Genomic DNA, 13,160 nt, shown 5'->3' with positions numbered 1-13,160 from the left:
TTTTAAACTGCTAGTAGTGATGGGAAGTTCGGTTCTTTTCCGCGAACCGGTTCTTCGATTTAATGAACAGTTCGATTTAATGACAGTTCGATTTAATGAACAGTTCGATTTAATGACAGTTCGATTTAATGAACAGTTCGATTTAATGAACCAGTTCAAAAATCCAGTTCACCAGTTCTTTTACGTCCTAACGTTATGACGTCATTCACAATGACGTAATGACGCAAATTCCATTATCCCGCTGCCGGCAGATAATAATACAATCAATTTAACACATTCGAAAAGTTCTTTGTAATCATAACTTTAGTTGAATACGTTTCTTACATTTAAGTTTTGCAACTAAAACATGCAGTACAGGCATTTATGTGCAAACGTGGATGTTTTACGTGTCTTAAAGATATAAAGTTAATAAACTAATCATCAATTTACAAAAAGCGGCATATAAAAATACAAACTAACCTGCACAATAGTCAATAGTAAAATTAACTGACATATATTGAGTGACATATATTGATTTTTTTTTATAAAAATGTTTAATAGCCTATAACTAGTTACTATGCATATCCCAATATGTATAATTTGCTCTGAAGGTTCATGCGCAGCATCAACAGTATGTCGGACGCGTCCGAAACAGTTCTCAGTTCAGTGTACTGATGATTCGCTGTACTAGTTCATCGGTTCTCGGACGCGTCCGAAAGAAACAGTTCTCAGTTCAGTGTACTGGTGATGCGCTGTATCAGTTCAGTTATTCAAGCATGCGCAGTATCAACAGCTCATTGGTTCTCGGACGCGTCCGAAACAGTTCTCAGTTCAGTGTACTGATGATTCGCTGTATCGGTTCAGTAATTCACGCATGCGCAGTATCAACAGCTCGCGCTCACAGTTCTCTCAGCACAACATGTCAGTTCAGTGTACAGGAGTTACATATAACTCCGGGATATTAGTTTATTTAGAGTCGGACAGACTTTCAAGCATGACTGAAAGTGAGTAACTTTAGTAACTTGTGGATCAGCGCTGACTCAAATCGCGAACTGTTTAGAACGAATCAGTCCGATTTGGTGAACCGGTTCATCCAGTTCACTAAAAAGAACTGGTTCAAAAGAACGATTCGTTCACGAACTGGCCATCACTAACCGCTAGAGCGTGAAACAGAAACAGCAGCGCGACAAATAAACTGCGTACCTGTGTAGTGCGTACGTGTGTCTCTGTTAAAGTTTATCGTTCATTTGATAGATGGTCATTTGTAAATAATTTACAGAAGATGAATTACATTTTGTTGTACAAGTACCTGTTACTTTGTTCCAAGGGCGTCGATTTGGGTAGGTACGTATCCAGGGAACACTCAATTGTCCCTAGCAATAATTCGACCAAGCCTATATATATTTATACATAACCACTGATATCCGTCTGTGTCTTGTGCTTTTTTACTTATTTCATTTAACATTTATCCAGGACTCATTAAATAAGATGAAAATATTTTATACGGCGTTCTGTTACGGCGTAACCCAAACGGTTAACAGATTTACCCCAGCAATAAATCCCCCCTCTGTAACTCAACTCTCTAAAATGATTGGCCTTTGCCTTTTTTGAGTCCCGCCTCTCTAACCCACGCCGCTGTTTGATTGGCTTTGTCTTTCTCGCTAATGTGTTGAGGTCGGATGCAGCTATATTCCGTTGTATGAAGCAATATGCAACGTATTATGCAGGCTACCGGTATGTGAGGAAGAAAGTATTCTTATAACAACAGTAAAATACGGGGAATGTTGTCCCCACCAATGTCAAATAAATTATGTCCCCACCAATGTCAAAATCAAACTTTCGCCATTGCTTTTTTCAATTACAATAAAGTTGAATCTAATCTAACCAATAAAGCTTTGACCCTAGAATCGCCCCTGATAATTATTTTCATCATCATTTCTTGACTCTCTGTCAATGCCTCTTTGCTTGTTGCTGTATTTGTCTTGACACTTTTGGATTAGCTGGGTAGGCATCGTAAATCAATTAATATACTAATCATTCCAGATAATTTACCTCAAGCGGTCCGCTTTGAAGTTCTCAGAGGACTAAAGACGCGCACCGGAGAGAAGTTTTCCATTGGCTCCAGTCTCCCGGTATTGGCCAATCACAAAAGTCGATATTGCACAGCCAATATCACTGAATATCCCACTAAGTGTTATTATTATAATTACGCTACGTTTATATGGATATTATATTGTAGACTATTGAGTGGATAAAATACTTTTAATTAAATATATATTACATACACACACACACACACACACACACAAACACACGTCCAGCTACAATAATGTATCATATTAATTTGAAACAGCAACCCAGAAACCCATTTGTCACAAGCATTGATTAAAACAATGGTCAAATGGTTAAAACAAATAATCACATGAAAAAAACCCGACTTAAATTCTGGACCTTTGGCAGTGAGGGGGGTTCGTTCGAACCACCGAACCCCACGCCTAAGGGCTTGCTACATTTCCTAGATAAAATGTATACTTTTTAAGCATCTTCTTTACTCGTTACTACAAAATAAAATCAGAATTGTGTGCGACTGCAATAAGGGAGGTTTGGCGAATCACTGCTCGTAGACTGCATTACGCTCCGCATACTCTATTTCAGCGTAATGTTGCCAAAGGAGGAGTGGCGGAACCATAGGTGTGTCTGGGGTACTGAACACCCCTGACATCTGATTGGCCACCGCAGGTGCCACCCCGAATTTTTATTTGATAGCATTGGAAGTTTGGTGCTGATTGACATCTCATTTCACCTATCAAAAGAAGTCTTTGTTTGACGTTTGGTCGCGGCGCCGCTCAACATTTCAAATCCATCAATCAATGACAAGAAAGAGTTGGGAGTCAGAGAAGAATACTTTAACAGTCTAATACTAAAACATTAAATTTCAGTAAGTTTTGAGATTAAACATCAGGATTTAGTTTACCAGAAAAATATTTCGAAAGTTAAGTAGCTATATAAATTGACGTTAGATTAATCAGACAAGAGAGATCGGTTCGTTCCCCAGTTTAGCCATAATATACATAATATACCTAAAGTTGCCTCAGCCACCCCATGTATAAAACTCTAGTTCCACCACGGCAAAGGAGGAGGAACCACAACTGAAACCGCCATGGAAGCACCTACTGGAGGACCTCCCGTTATCGTAGACGACCGCCCCGACAACAGTGGCAGGGCTCTCAATTTTTGAAGACAGGCAAGCGTGACACCCCCCCCCCCAAAAAAAAATAAATAAAATAATAATAAGAATAATAATAATAGGCTTAGTGGTTAGCATGTTTACCTCACACCCTGGGGTTGGGGGTTCGATTCCCGCCTCCGCCTTGTGTGTGTGGAGTTTGCATGTTCTCTCCGTGCCTCGGGGGTTTTCTCCCCCGGTCCAAAGACATGCATGGTAGGTTGATTGGCATCTTTGGAAAATCGTCCGTAGTGTGTGAGGGTGTGAGTGAATGAGAGTGTGTGTGCCCTGCGATGGGTTGGCACTCCATCCAGGGTGTATCCTGCCTTGATGCCCGATGACGCCTGAGATAGGCACAGGCTCCCCGTGACCAGAGAAGTTCGGATAAGCGGTAGAAAATGAATGAATGAATGCATAATAATAATAATAATAATAATAATAATAATAACAATAATAATAATGGGGGAGGTGTTGTGTTTGCTAAGGTTCACTGGCCGCAGTTAAACCAAATACAAGGTAGGCCTATTTGTTTAATTGCAATTTATTAATTTGTGTGTGTGAGTGAGTGAGTGAGTGAGTGTGTGTGTGTGTGTGTGTGAGAGAGAGAGAGAGAGAGAGAGAGAGAGAGAGAGAGAGAGAGATTGAGAGATTATGACTGGTGTTGTTTATTGTAAGTGTTTGTTGCCTTTTTGGACTCCTTTATCATTTACACGGAAGCGTATTGCATTCACTTGAAAAAAAATCTACTGTTTTTCTGAAGTAACGACTTAATTATCTCAAAATTCTGAGATAATTTTTTCTTGAAATAAAATGTATTTGCTCTGTTTTTCTGAATTAACGAGTTAATTATCTCAGAATTATGAGATCATTTTCATAAAAAAAATTAATTGTTAATGTCTGAGTCGATTGAAAAACATTATGCAGTATTTTGCATTTTCTTTTGCCTGCTGCCTTCTTTTTTCTTTCTGACCTTTTTGTTAGCAAAGTCACTAATGAGGTCTTTGAAGTCTAGCTGTCTGCTTAGATGGCTTTCGATTGAAAGTCGGGCAAGGCTATTAAACCTTTCTCGAGTTTGCGTAGACCTGAGATAGTTTTTGACAAGCTTCAACTTGCTGAAAGCCCTTTCTGCACCAGAAACAGAGACAGGTAGAGTGCAGAAGATGTGCACTGCAACACACACCTCTCCAAAAATGCTCTGGAGCTGCATCCTGTAGATTGAATTCAGCAGGTCAAGAGGAGACTAACTGAATTAATTAAATAAAACCACTAAAATTACTCATTGTCTTAATTTTTTAATAAAGCTAATTTGGTACTGCATAATATATTTTAAATATATACATCCAAGAGCAGTGTTGGATGTATGTTTTTTCTAATACGATTAAAGGCATCATCAGTAGACAGGTGCGTGTCGTTGGCGAACTTGATGATATAGTTCGATCTGTGCATTGCTGAACAGTCATGAGTCAGCAGAGTGAACAGCAGTGGACTGAGCACGGAGCCCTGAGGAGCTCCAGTGCTCAGTGTGGTGGTGCTGGAGATGCTGTTCCCGATCCGGACTGACTGAGGTCTCCCAGTCAGGAAGTCCAGGATCCAGTTGCAGAGGGCGGTGTTCAGTCCCAGCAGGCTCAGCTTCTCAATCAGGTGCTGAGGGATGATTGTGTTGAATGCTGAACTAAAGTCTATGAATAGCATTCGTACATAAATGTCTTTATTGTCCAGGGCTGAATGGAGGGCTGTGGCAATGGCATTGTCTGTGGAGCCGTTTGGACAATATGCGAACTGTAGGGGGTCCAGTGAGGGTGGTAAAAGTTCATCTCAATACTTTGTTATATGCCCTTTGTTGGCAATGATAGAGGCTAAACGTTTTCTGTAAATCTCCACAAGGTTTTTACACACTGTTGCTGGTAGTTTGTCCCATTCCTCCATGCAGATCTCCTCTAGAGCAGTGATGTTTTGGTGCTGTCACAGGGCAACACGGACTTTCAACTCCCTCCAAAGATTTTCTATGGGGTTGAGATCTGGAAACTGGCTAGACCACTCCAGAACCTTGAAACGCTTCTTACGAAGCCACCCTGTTGTTGCCCGGGCGGTGTGTTTAGGATCATTGTCATGCTGAAAGACCCAGCCACTTTTCATCTTCAATGCCCTTGCTGATGGAAGGATGTTTTCACTCAAAATCTCACGATACATGGCCCCATTCATTCTTTCCTTTACACCGATCAGTCGTCCTGATCGGTGTAGAAAAACAGCCCCAAAGCACAAAGTTTCCACCCCATGCTTCACAGTGGATATGGTGTTCTTTGGATGCAACTCAGCATTCTTTCTCCTCCAAACACAATTTTTTTGGCTATTTTGGTTTCATTTGACCATATGACAGTCTCCCAGTCCTCTTCTGGATCATCCAAATGCTCTCTAACCCCAGACATGTACTGGCTTAAGCAGCGTGACACGTCTGGCACTGCAGGATTTGAGTCCCTGGCGGCATAGTGTGTTACTGATGGTAGCCTTTGTTACTTTGGTCCCAGCTCTCTGCAGGTCATTCAGTAGGTCCCCCCGTGTGGTTCTGGAATTTTTGCTCACCGTTCTTGTGATCATTTTGACCCCACGGGGTGAGATCTTGCGTAGAGCTCCAGATCGAGGGAGATTATTGGTGGACTTGTATGTCTTCCATTTTCTAATAATTGCTCCCACAGTTGATTTCTTCACACCAAGCTGCTTACCTATTGCAGATTGTCTTCCCAGCCTGGTGCAGGTCTACAATTTTGTTTCTGGTGTCCTTTGACAGCTCTTTGTTCTTGGCCATAGTTGAGTTTGGAGTCTGATCGTTTCAGGTTGTGGACAGGTGTCTTTTATACAGATAACGAGTTCAAACAGGTGCCATTAATACAGATAACCAGTGGAGGACAGATGAGCATCTTAAAGAAGAATTTACAGGTCTGTGAGAGCCAGAAATTGCTTTTTTGTAGGTGACCATATACTTATTTTACCAAGGAATTTACCAGTTAATTCATTAAAAATCCTACAATGTGATTTCCTGGATTCTTTCCCCATTCTGTCTCTCATAGTTGAAGTGTACCTATGATGAAAATTTCAGGCCTCTCTCACCTTTTTAAGTGGGAGAACATGCACAATTGGTGGCTGAATAAATACTTTTTTTGCCCCAATGTGAAAGCAATGCTCAAAGAACACTTGTAACTTTTTAAAAAATAAAAAAATATTTTTTTAAGTATGCATGGAGAAATCCACAGCAAACATACACCAAAACATATTACTGACAAACCATTCATGTTCTTTTTGCTGCAATTTCAGCCCAGACAAATGAAGCTGTATCAACATGTCGATATATACTGTTTGAACTGTAATTGCATAATAATAAATAGTGTTCAGACAGGGTGTGATTGGCAGATTTATTAAAGTCATTTGAAAGTTGTCTCTTTTTTGGTTTTTATTTACAGGATAAAAATAAGAATATAAATTCATGTTTACACTGTAATAACTAGACATTCAATCCATGATTAAGCATCCTTTAAAAGTTCATGTACATATTCATTAAGGATAATAGAATTAAATACAGTAATTTTGTAAAGCAGCAACTCTGGAATAAGAAATCCATAGCAATAGATATTATATATCCAACTCTTGAAGGTTTCCCCAGCTTGGGCCCACTTTAACCTTCACTCTGAGCTTCACATACAGTTTCACAGCAGCTTCCATTTCCCTTTTCACAATTTGTGCAACCTGATTAAAAAAGGGAGAGAGAAAAAAATGTATCATTGCCTCCCAATTTTGGTCATCTGCAAGTTCTCACTCACTATTTAGCTTTTCACTCTCATATGTATACATGAGCTCTCAGACAGCAGGGATCAACAAGGAATAAAGCCATCCCTCCTTCTCCCTGAGAGTTATATTCTCTTTCGACCTCCAGACACTGGTCTCGATCACTATGGTTTTTAGATTTCATATTTTAAAAGAAGTCTACACACCTGGATGACATCCTCCTCTGCAACCTCATAAATAAGTTCGTCATGAAGCTGGAGTATAAAGAAGGCTCCTTTAGAAGGTTTGGACCGAGACCTGCACCTTCCTTTGTTTAATAAATGAACAAAATCATAAGTCATGAATGTCCTAATGACAGAAAGGTCGCCTTCACTTTAGTGACAGGAGGTTTTACCTGGCCCACTGAGGTAATGCTGATGTGATAGCAGCACTTCAGGAAAAGCCTCCTCCAGTCTACGTTGGATATTGATAGTAGCCAGTTTGACGATATCTGCTGCAGAGCCCTGGACTGTCGTGTTGACTGCCTGCCTTTCTGACTGGAGCGAGGAGGAAACCAACTTAGGACAAACTGCTTGTTGTTTGTTTTACTTCCCATCATTTTAAAGAAATCTAATAAATAACCTTACATGAGACTTGATATACATGTTTGACTCCTTGATTCCAGGCAAAAACCGCTTCCTCCCAAGTAACGTCTTCACAAAGCCATTTTTACTGCAGTTCTTTACGGTTTCACGAAGAAACGCCTGTATACCTTTGGGGAAAAACAAAGTAAAGAATCACATAATCTAGTTTGTAATGATGTTACAAATCTAAGAACTACTCTGGAATTTACCTGTGTATCTGGACTTGAATGTCTCAATGTAACAGGCAGCATCATTTTCATCAATACCCATTTGCTCTCCTAATGACTTTGCTCCCATGCCATAGATTATTCCATAACAAATCTGTAGGAACAGGAGCACAACTTCCTAATTTATCTGCTGGAACATTATATTAAACACTCTAATAAAAATGAAACCTTATAATAAAAATGGTGGGTAGCGGCGACAAAACAGGCTTGGGGGTGTATAATTGAGACATGAGCATTGGTATGTGTTTTATTCCTCGTTTACAACCACAATTTATTAACCATTAAAATCCCCACCCTGACTTTTTTTGCACACTAACAGCTTCAGTTAATGTTGTAACATATGATGACAACTGATAACAGTCATTTTATCACCAGACCTACTCAGAAACTGCAAAGCCCTGTACAGTTATGAAACACTGACACTAGAGACTCATTTACATTTACCGCATTTGGCAGATGCCTTTATCAAGAGCGACTTACATTTATCTCAATTACACAGCTAAGCAATTGAAGGTTCAGGCTCAGAGGGCCAGGAGTGGCAGCTTAGTGGACCTGGGGTTTGAACTCACAACCTTTCCGATCAGTCCAACACCTTAACCACTAAGCTACCACTTCCCCAAGACTCCTTTCATAACAGATGAACAGAAAACATTATATCAACAAACAGTTTTCCTTATAACTCCTCATTTCTTAGTAGTTTTAGAATATTTGGAGCATCTGCCCAATAAATCCCTGTGAATCAGATGTTACTACAAAAAATTTGAAGTACGAATTAATATAAAACTGTAATATACAGCTGCATGACTGTCAAGGTTGCTGTTATAGAAAATAAATCAAAGTTGAGAATTCAGTGCCTATATGGTGCCACTGATTAAATTTCAACTCAACACTTGAACAGAGATCTAGAAACTTGATCGCTGGGCTTGACATTCTGAGGAGCATGTGCAATTGATGTTACTCAAGCAGAAGTAAGCACAAATCTTTGCTAAAAGCAGGTGGGTGATTGTTGAGGGACTAGAACCACCAGACCTGAATCAAAGACATGCCCGGGACATCCCTGGGACATAGGGGCACAACAGTATCTAACCTGTTTAGCTTGTTGTCTCATACAATCATCAACTGATTCCAGATCCACCATCTTCCATTCTGCAGCAATGCTTTTGAAAACGTCTTCGCCACTGTTGAGGACCTGGAGAAGCCGTCTGTCACGGGACAAGTGTGCCAAAATACGGAGTTCCAGCTGGGAGTAGTCTGCAGCCAATATTAATCCTCCTATTAAAACAAGAGGTATAATGATTTATCATGGCTCCTAAAACTTTTCTATAAATTTGTCTAAAAAAAAGTTCTTTACCTGAGAAAGGAACAAAAGCATGTCTCATGCTAACAGAAAAAGGCATCCCCTTCTCTGGGTATCTGTCTGAATCTTTGATCAGTGACACCAACTGACGTCGTGTCCGGGATATTTTAGCCCTTTGGAAAAACATGTAAATGTCTCAGTCGATAGAAAAACATTATGCATTATTTTGCATTTTCTTTTGACACTTGCACAGAACCAGACCTTGTCTTGTTTGAGATAAGGGCCATGTTATTTTGTGATGGTTGGCTTTCTCCAATAAGGGTTGGCATTTGGATTTCAAAATCTTTTGGTACATTCTGTATATTGGGTTCTGTAAAGCTCACCCTTCCTAGCACAGAGGGACAAAATGAAAACATAGTTAATATGTTAAAACATGCAGAGAAAAGAAGGAATGCTAAATGATTAATTCATACTGTTAAAGCATCATATTTTTGTCTATGAAGATTCACCTGTAGCTGTATGTGTTTGAGATACGGAGTAAATTCTGTCCATCTCTAGTTTATGGTGCCAGCACTTTTTCCTTTGCAGGGGAAAAACCACTTTGGTCATGGCATTTGTTATTCTCCTCCACTCTAGAATGACCCCAGGTAGCTGATGCAATGGCTGGAGCTTTTCTAGAACATCCTTTTGAAATAAAAAGTGATAGTATGTCTGGTGGGTGTATCATTGTGCTAGAACTAGTTAATATGCCTACAAAGTTTCATTGCATAATTGCAAAATGTGTTAAAAAAATTCTTTAGTAACTTTTGTGCTTGTATCACTTCCTCCAGACTCTTTCATATCCTCTGAATAGTTTCAGAATCCTTTTTCATTTCATTTTTCCCACATTTTGCATTGGGGTTTTTTTGTGGTTAAACTATAAAACAGTGGTACATTTTATAGATTTTTTTGAATTTAAAACAATGATGGAAATTTTTGTAAATAATAATTTTTTTAGGAAAGACTTCAGTTAGGTGTGGTAAAGGTCATAGTCTAAACTGAATAAATGACCATGGATAATACCTTTGTTGTGCTAAACTGTTTGGAAAGTTTGACATGAGCTCCTGCTCCTCCTCGCCTGGTGTAGCCCAGAGTCTTTTTATTCTTTAAAGAATTAAAATCACCATTTGGAGGTAGCTTCTGTTCGAGGAACAAGACCTAGAATTTACACAAAAGATCCATTCAAATAGGTGGAAAAAAAATCATTTCATACACAACTCAACCCATGAAGAGTTTTTATAAGGATTGTCCAGATTGAAACAGACCTCAGCAACATCCTCTGGACTGGTCAAAGAGAAGCTATGACCAGCCAATTGATAGGCTTTGTTTTCCAGGTCACTGAGTTTAGCCTGCATCACATGTTTCTGAGCTTCGCATTCAGTGACGCTAAACCCAATACCATTCAGCTCCAAGAGAGCCAAGCAGTACTGTGTGGGCATCTCTACTCGCTGGAATACATCTGACAATCAAAAAAAATCATACAGAAAGCAATTCAGTAACCATTATACACCAACTATTATAAATGTAAAAAGACATCAAATCTGTGCTAAGCACCTAAGAACCCATCTTTTTTCATGAGGACGTTGAGTTGTGTCATGACTCTGAAGATAAGTACAGACTCGACTGCTGCTCTGTATCGACCGGAATGACTTGAGTCTCCATATATTCCTAGACTTTCCACACCCTGTCCTGGGCTAATTCCTTCCAACAAGGGCAGATCGTCCGGAGTAAAGTTTGTCACCATGTTGTGAAGTGTGCGCTCCTTCGAGCCAGGATCCAGAAGCCAGCAAGCAACCTAACATTAAAAAACAACTAATTTCAGTAGATGTACAGGTCAGTTAATGTCAGGCAAACATTTCTCTTCACAGCTTTACAAGATAAATAACCAAGTGCTTCAGGATGTGTTGAGGTTTTCTAATAACAGCACACCCTGAAGACTTGTTTCTAGTGTTAATTTCATCACCTATTTTTAATTTAGTCTTAGTCTTGTGCCAAATGTCCTTGTTAGTTTTAGTCATATTTAGTCAGAAATGACCAACTTAATGCAAGTTATACGTGGTATTGCATACACCATTATTGATGATATTTGGAGCAATATTACATGTAATTGTTAAACTTGATTCCCTTACATATACATTTGCTTTTAAGCCTAATTATTAATTTTGATTATGAGGTTGGGGGTGCTGAGTTTTTTCTGTCACCACTTTCGAAGGCTATATATATCAAGGCTATAAAACTTGTCAAAACTCACAAAAGTATCAGTGAGAAGTTGAGAACACTCGTTTAAACAGTGCATACACTCGAACTTGACTGCACATCACATTTTTTACTTTATTGATACTGCTTTTAATCGTAATGTAAAGACCGGTCACAAGTTGTCATAAACTGGACATAAGCGGTCATGTACAATAAAAGCGCCTGCGCATCGACAGGGAATATCATTTAACACAAAAAGCCGCCTAGACGGTGGACTTGCGCTCAGGACATTATTTATTTTTTTATTTATTTTGAGCGGCGTGTGGACGAATTCTTTCTACGCACATGCTATTTTATTTCTTGATAACAGACCGCTGCTAACTATAACACACCTTTACCATGAAAAACAGAGCGTTGCCATGGACACACAGGATTCTAACCGTAGAGACGGAGCGCACTATTTTCTTTAGCGGAAGCAATTGTTCATCAGTTTCGTGTTGCAGCCACAGGCGTATGAGACCTGTAATTGGGGCAACAGCGCGAAGCCGCGAACTCGTTCTGAATATCTTAAAGGCGTAACAGCTGATGAAAAAGCAGATACAATTGTAGACGAAAATGAAGAGAGACTTTATCTTAGTTTTTTATACAAAATTTTTTCACCTGGTCTTTTTTCGCCAACAATAATGCATGTTAATTTAGTCTTAGTCAGCGTTTTTGGACAGTGGAGCAGTCTTGTCATCGTCTCGTCTTAGTCATAAAAAAAAAGGTTGTTGAACATATTTCGTCTCCTCTCGTCTGACGAAATTACCACTACTTGTTTCTCCTCTAACACAGTGGTTTGCCAATAAATACAGTCATTCCTTCACTAGTCTCTTCTCTTGAAATTAGTAATACGAGCACCAAACTTGCTCAGTTTCTTGTAACACAAAACCTTGGGGCTTTACCAATGCTTTCCAACAAATTAGTTTGTAAGTAATCCATAAACATTTAAATTAATATGTAATAATCTTACATTTAAGAGTAATTTAGTCTATATTTAAGGCTAGTGAGCACCTGCCATAGTCCCTGTGAATGTCTGATATTAAAGGTTAAAGGTATTAGAATGACTGCATTCACTCTTTTTTTCAGAGGCTGAAAAAAGGAATTTGTGCCCGTTTTGTTGTGTCCATGTTGAGCTGCTACTATTGAACACAATCATTGTATCGATTAAATATTAGACACATAAATGATATGAATGATTTGCCGGGTTCCTCACCTTTGGGTCCTCAAATATGCCACTTATTGAAAGTCCACATGCCAGGACGAGAGTCTTGTACACCTGAATATAGTCATAGGTAACAGTCACACCCTGAGCACCAGAAGTGGGCCGTGTCACACAGGTCTGAATGCTCTTCATCCTCTCTTCCACTGCCAGATTTTCATCAATTGGAGGTGGTGCTAAGCTTGCACTTATATCTGCTGGAATATATCAGTTTGAAGGGTCTTTTTAAGCGTTTGAATAAAATAGCATTTCGAATACTATAAAAAGATGAAGCATTTAAAGTGAAACATGCATTTCATACCCGTGTCTGCTAATTCCTGTTGTAGTGATACGTAATATGCATCCTTTCCTCCCCAGCATATAGATAAACCAGTTACAATTAGATTCTCATGTCCTTTTATGGCAAAGCCGTCTTTTCTTTTGGTCCTCATTGGTGTGGTCGCTTTAAACATAAAATATTAAGTAAGGAATACAAGACTCAGGCGTGTACTTTTATATGAAAATAATCAACAGTGTGGTGTGACGTGGAAGTGCC

At 39.3% G+C, this 13,160-nt stretch overlaps 1 protein-coding gene across 7 annotated transcripts in view; it reads right to left on the bottom strand.

Annotated features, from left to right (window-relative positions):
- polq (polymerase (DNA directed), theta) overlaps window positions 1–13,160 on the bottom strand; it is a 34,577-nt gene that overhangs the window by 4,940 nt on the left and 16,477 nt on the right. Inside the window, exons 19-32 of one of the 7 annotated variants that reach the window (XM_027134125.2) lie at window positions 12,927–13,067; window positions 12,620–12,822; window positions 10,723–10,963; window positions 10,434–10,627; window positions 10,192–10,326; window positions 9,639–9,813; window positions 9,391–9,517; window positions 9,184–9,302; window positions 8,920–9,104; window positions 7,815–7,926; window positions 7,609–7,733; window positions 7,377–7,518; window positions 7,189–7,295; window positions 6,421–6,943 (exon numbers count right to left, since the gene is read on the bottom strand). In XM_027134125.2, the coding sequence (XP_026989926.2) occupies window positions 6,830–6,943; window positions 7,189–7,295; window positions 7,377–7,518; window positions 7,609–7,733; window positions 7,815–7,926; window positions 8,920–9,104; window positions 9,184–9,302; window positions 9,391–9,517; window positions 9,639–9,813; window positions 10,192–10,326; window positions 10,434–10,627; window positions 10,723–10,963; window positions 12,620–12,822; window positions 12,927–13,067 (2,120 nt within the window). In that variant the 3' untranslated portion in view covers window positions 6,421–6,829. Of the gene's footprint in view, window positions 1–6,420; window positions 6,944–6,967; window positions 7,296–7,376; window positions 7,519–7,608; window positions 7,734–7,814; window positions 7,927–8,919; window positions 9,105–9,183; window positions 9,303–9,390; window positions 9,518–9,638; window positions 9,814–10,191; window positions 10,327–10,433; window positions 10,628–10,722; window positions 10,964–12,619; window positions 12,823–12,926; window positions 13,068–13,160 lie in introns of those variants that run through there. The other 6 variants (XM_047805945.1, XM_047805948.1, XM_047805946.1 and 3 more) reach the window with 6 other exon arrangements.

Source organism: Tachysurus fulvidraco, chromosome 21, assembly GCF_022655615.1.
Source record: "Tachysurus fulvidraco isolate hzauxx_2018 chromosome 21, HZAU_PFXX_2.0, whole genome shotgun sequence".
NCBI classification, from domain to species: domain Eukaryota; kingdom Metazoa; phylum Chordata; class Actinopteri; order Siluriformes; family Bagridae; genus Tachysurus; species Tachysurus fulvidraco.
This window is presented reverse-complemented; position numbering and strand designations above follow the sequence as displayed.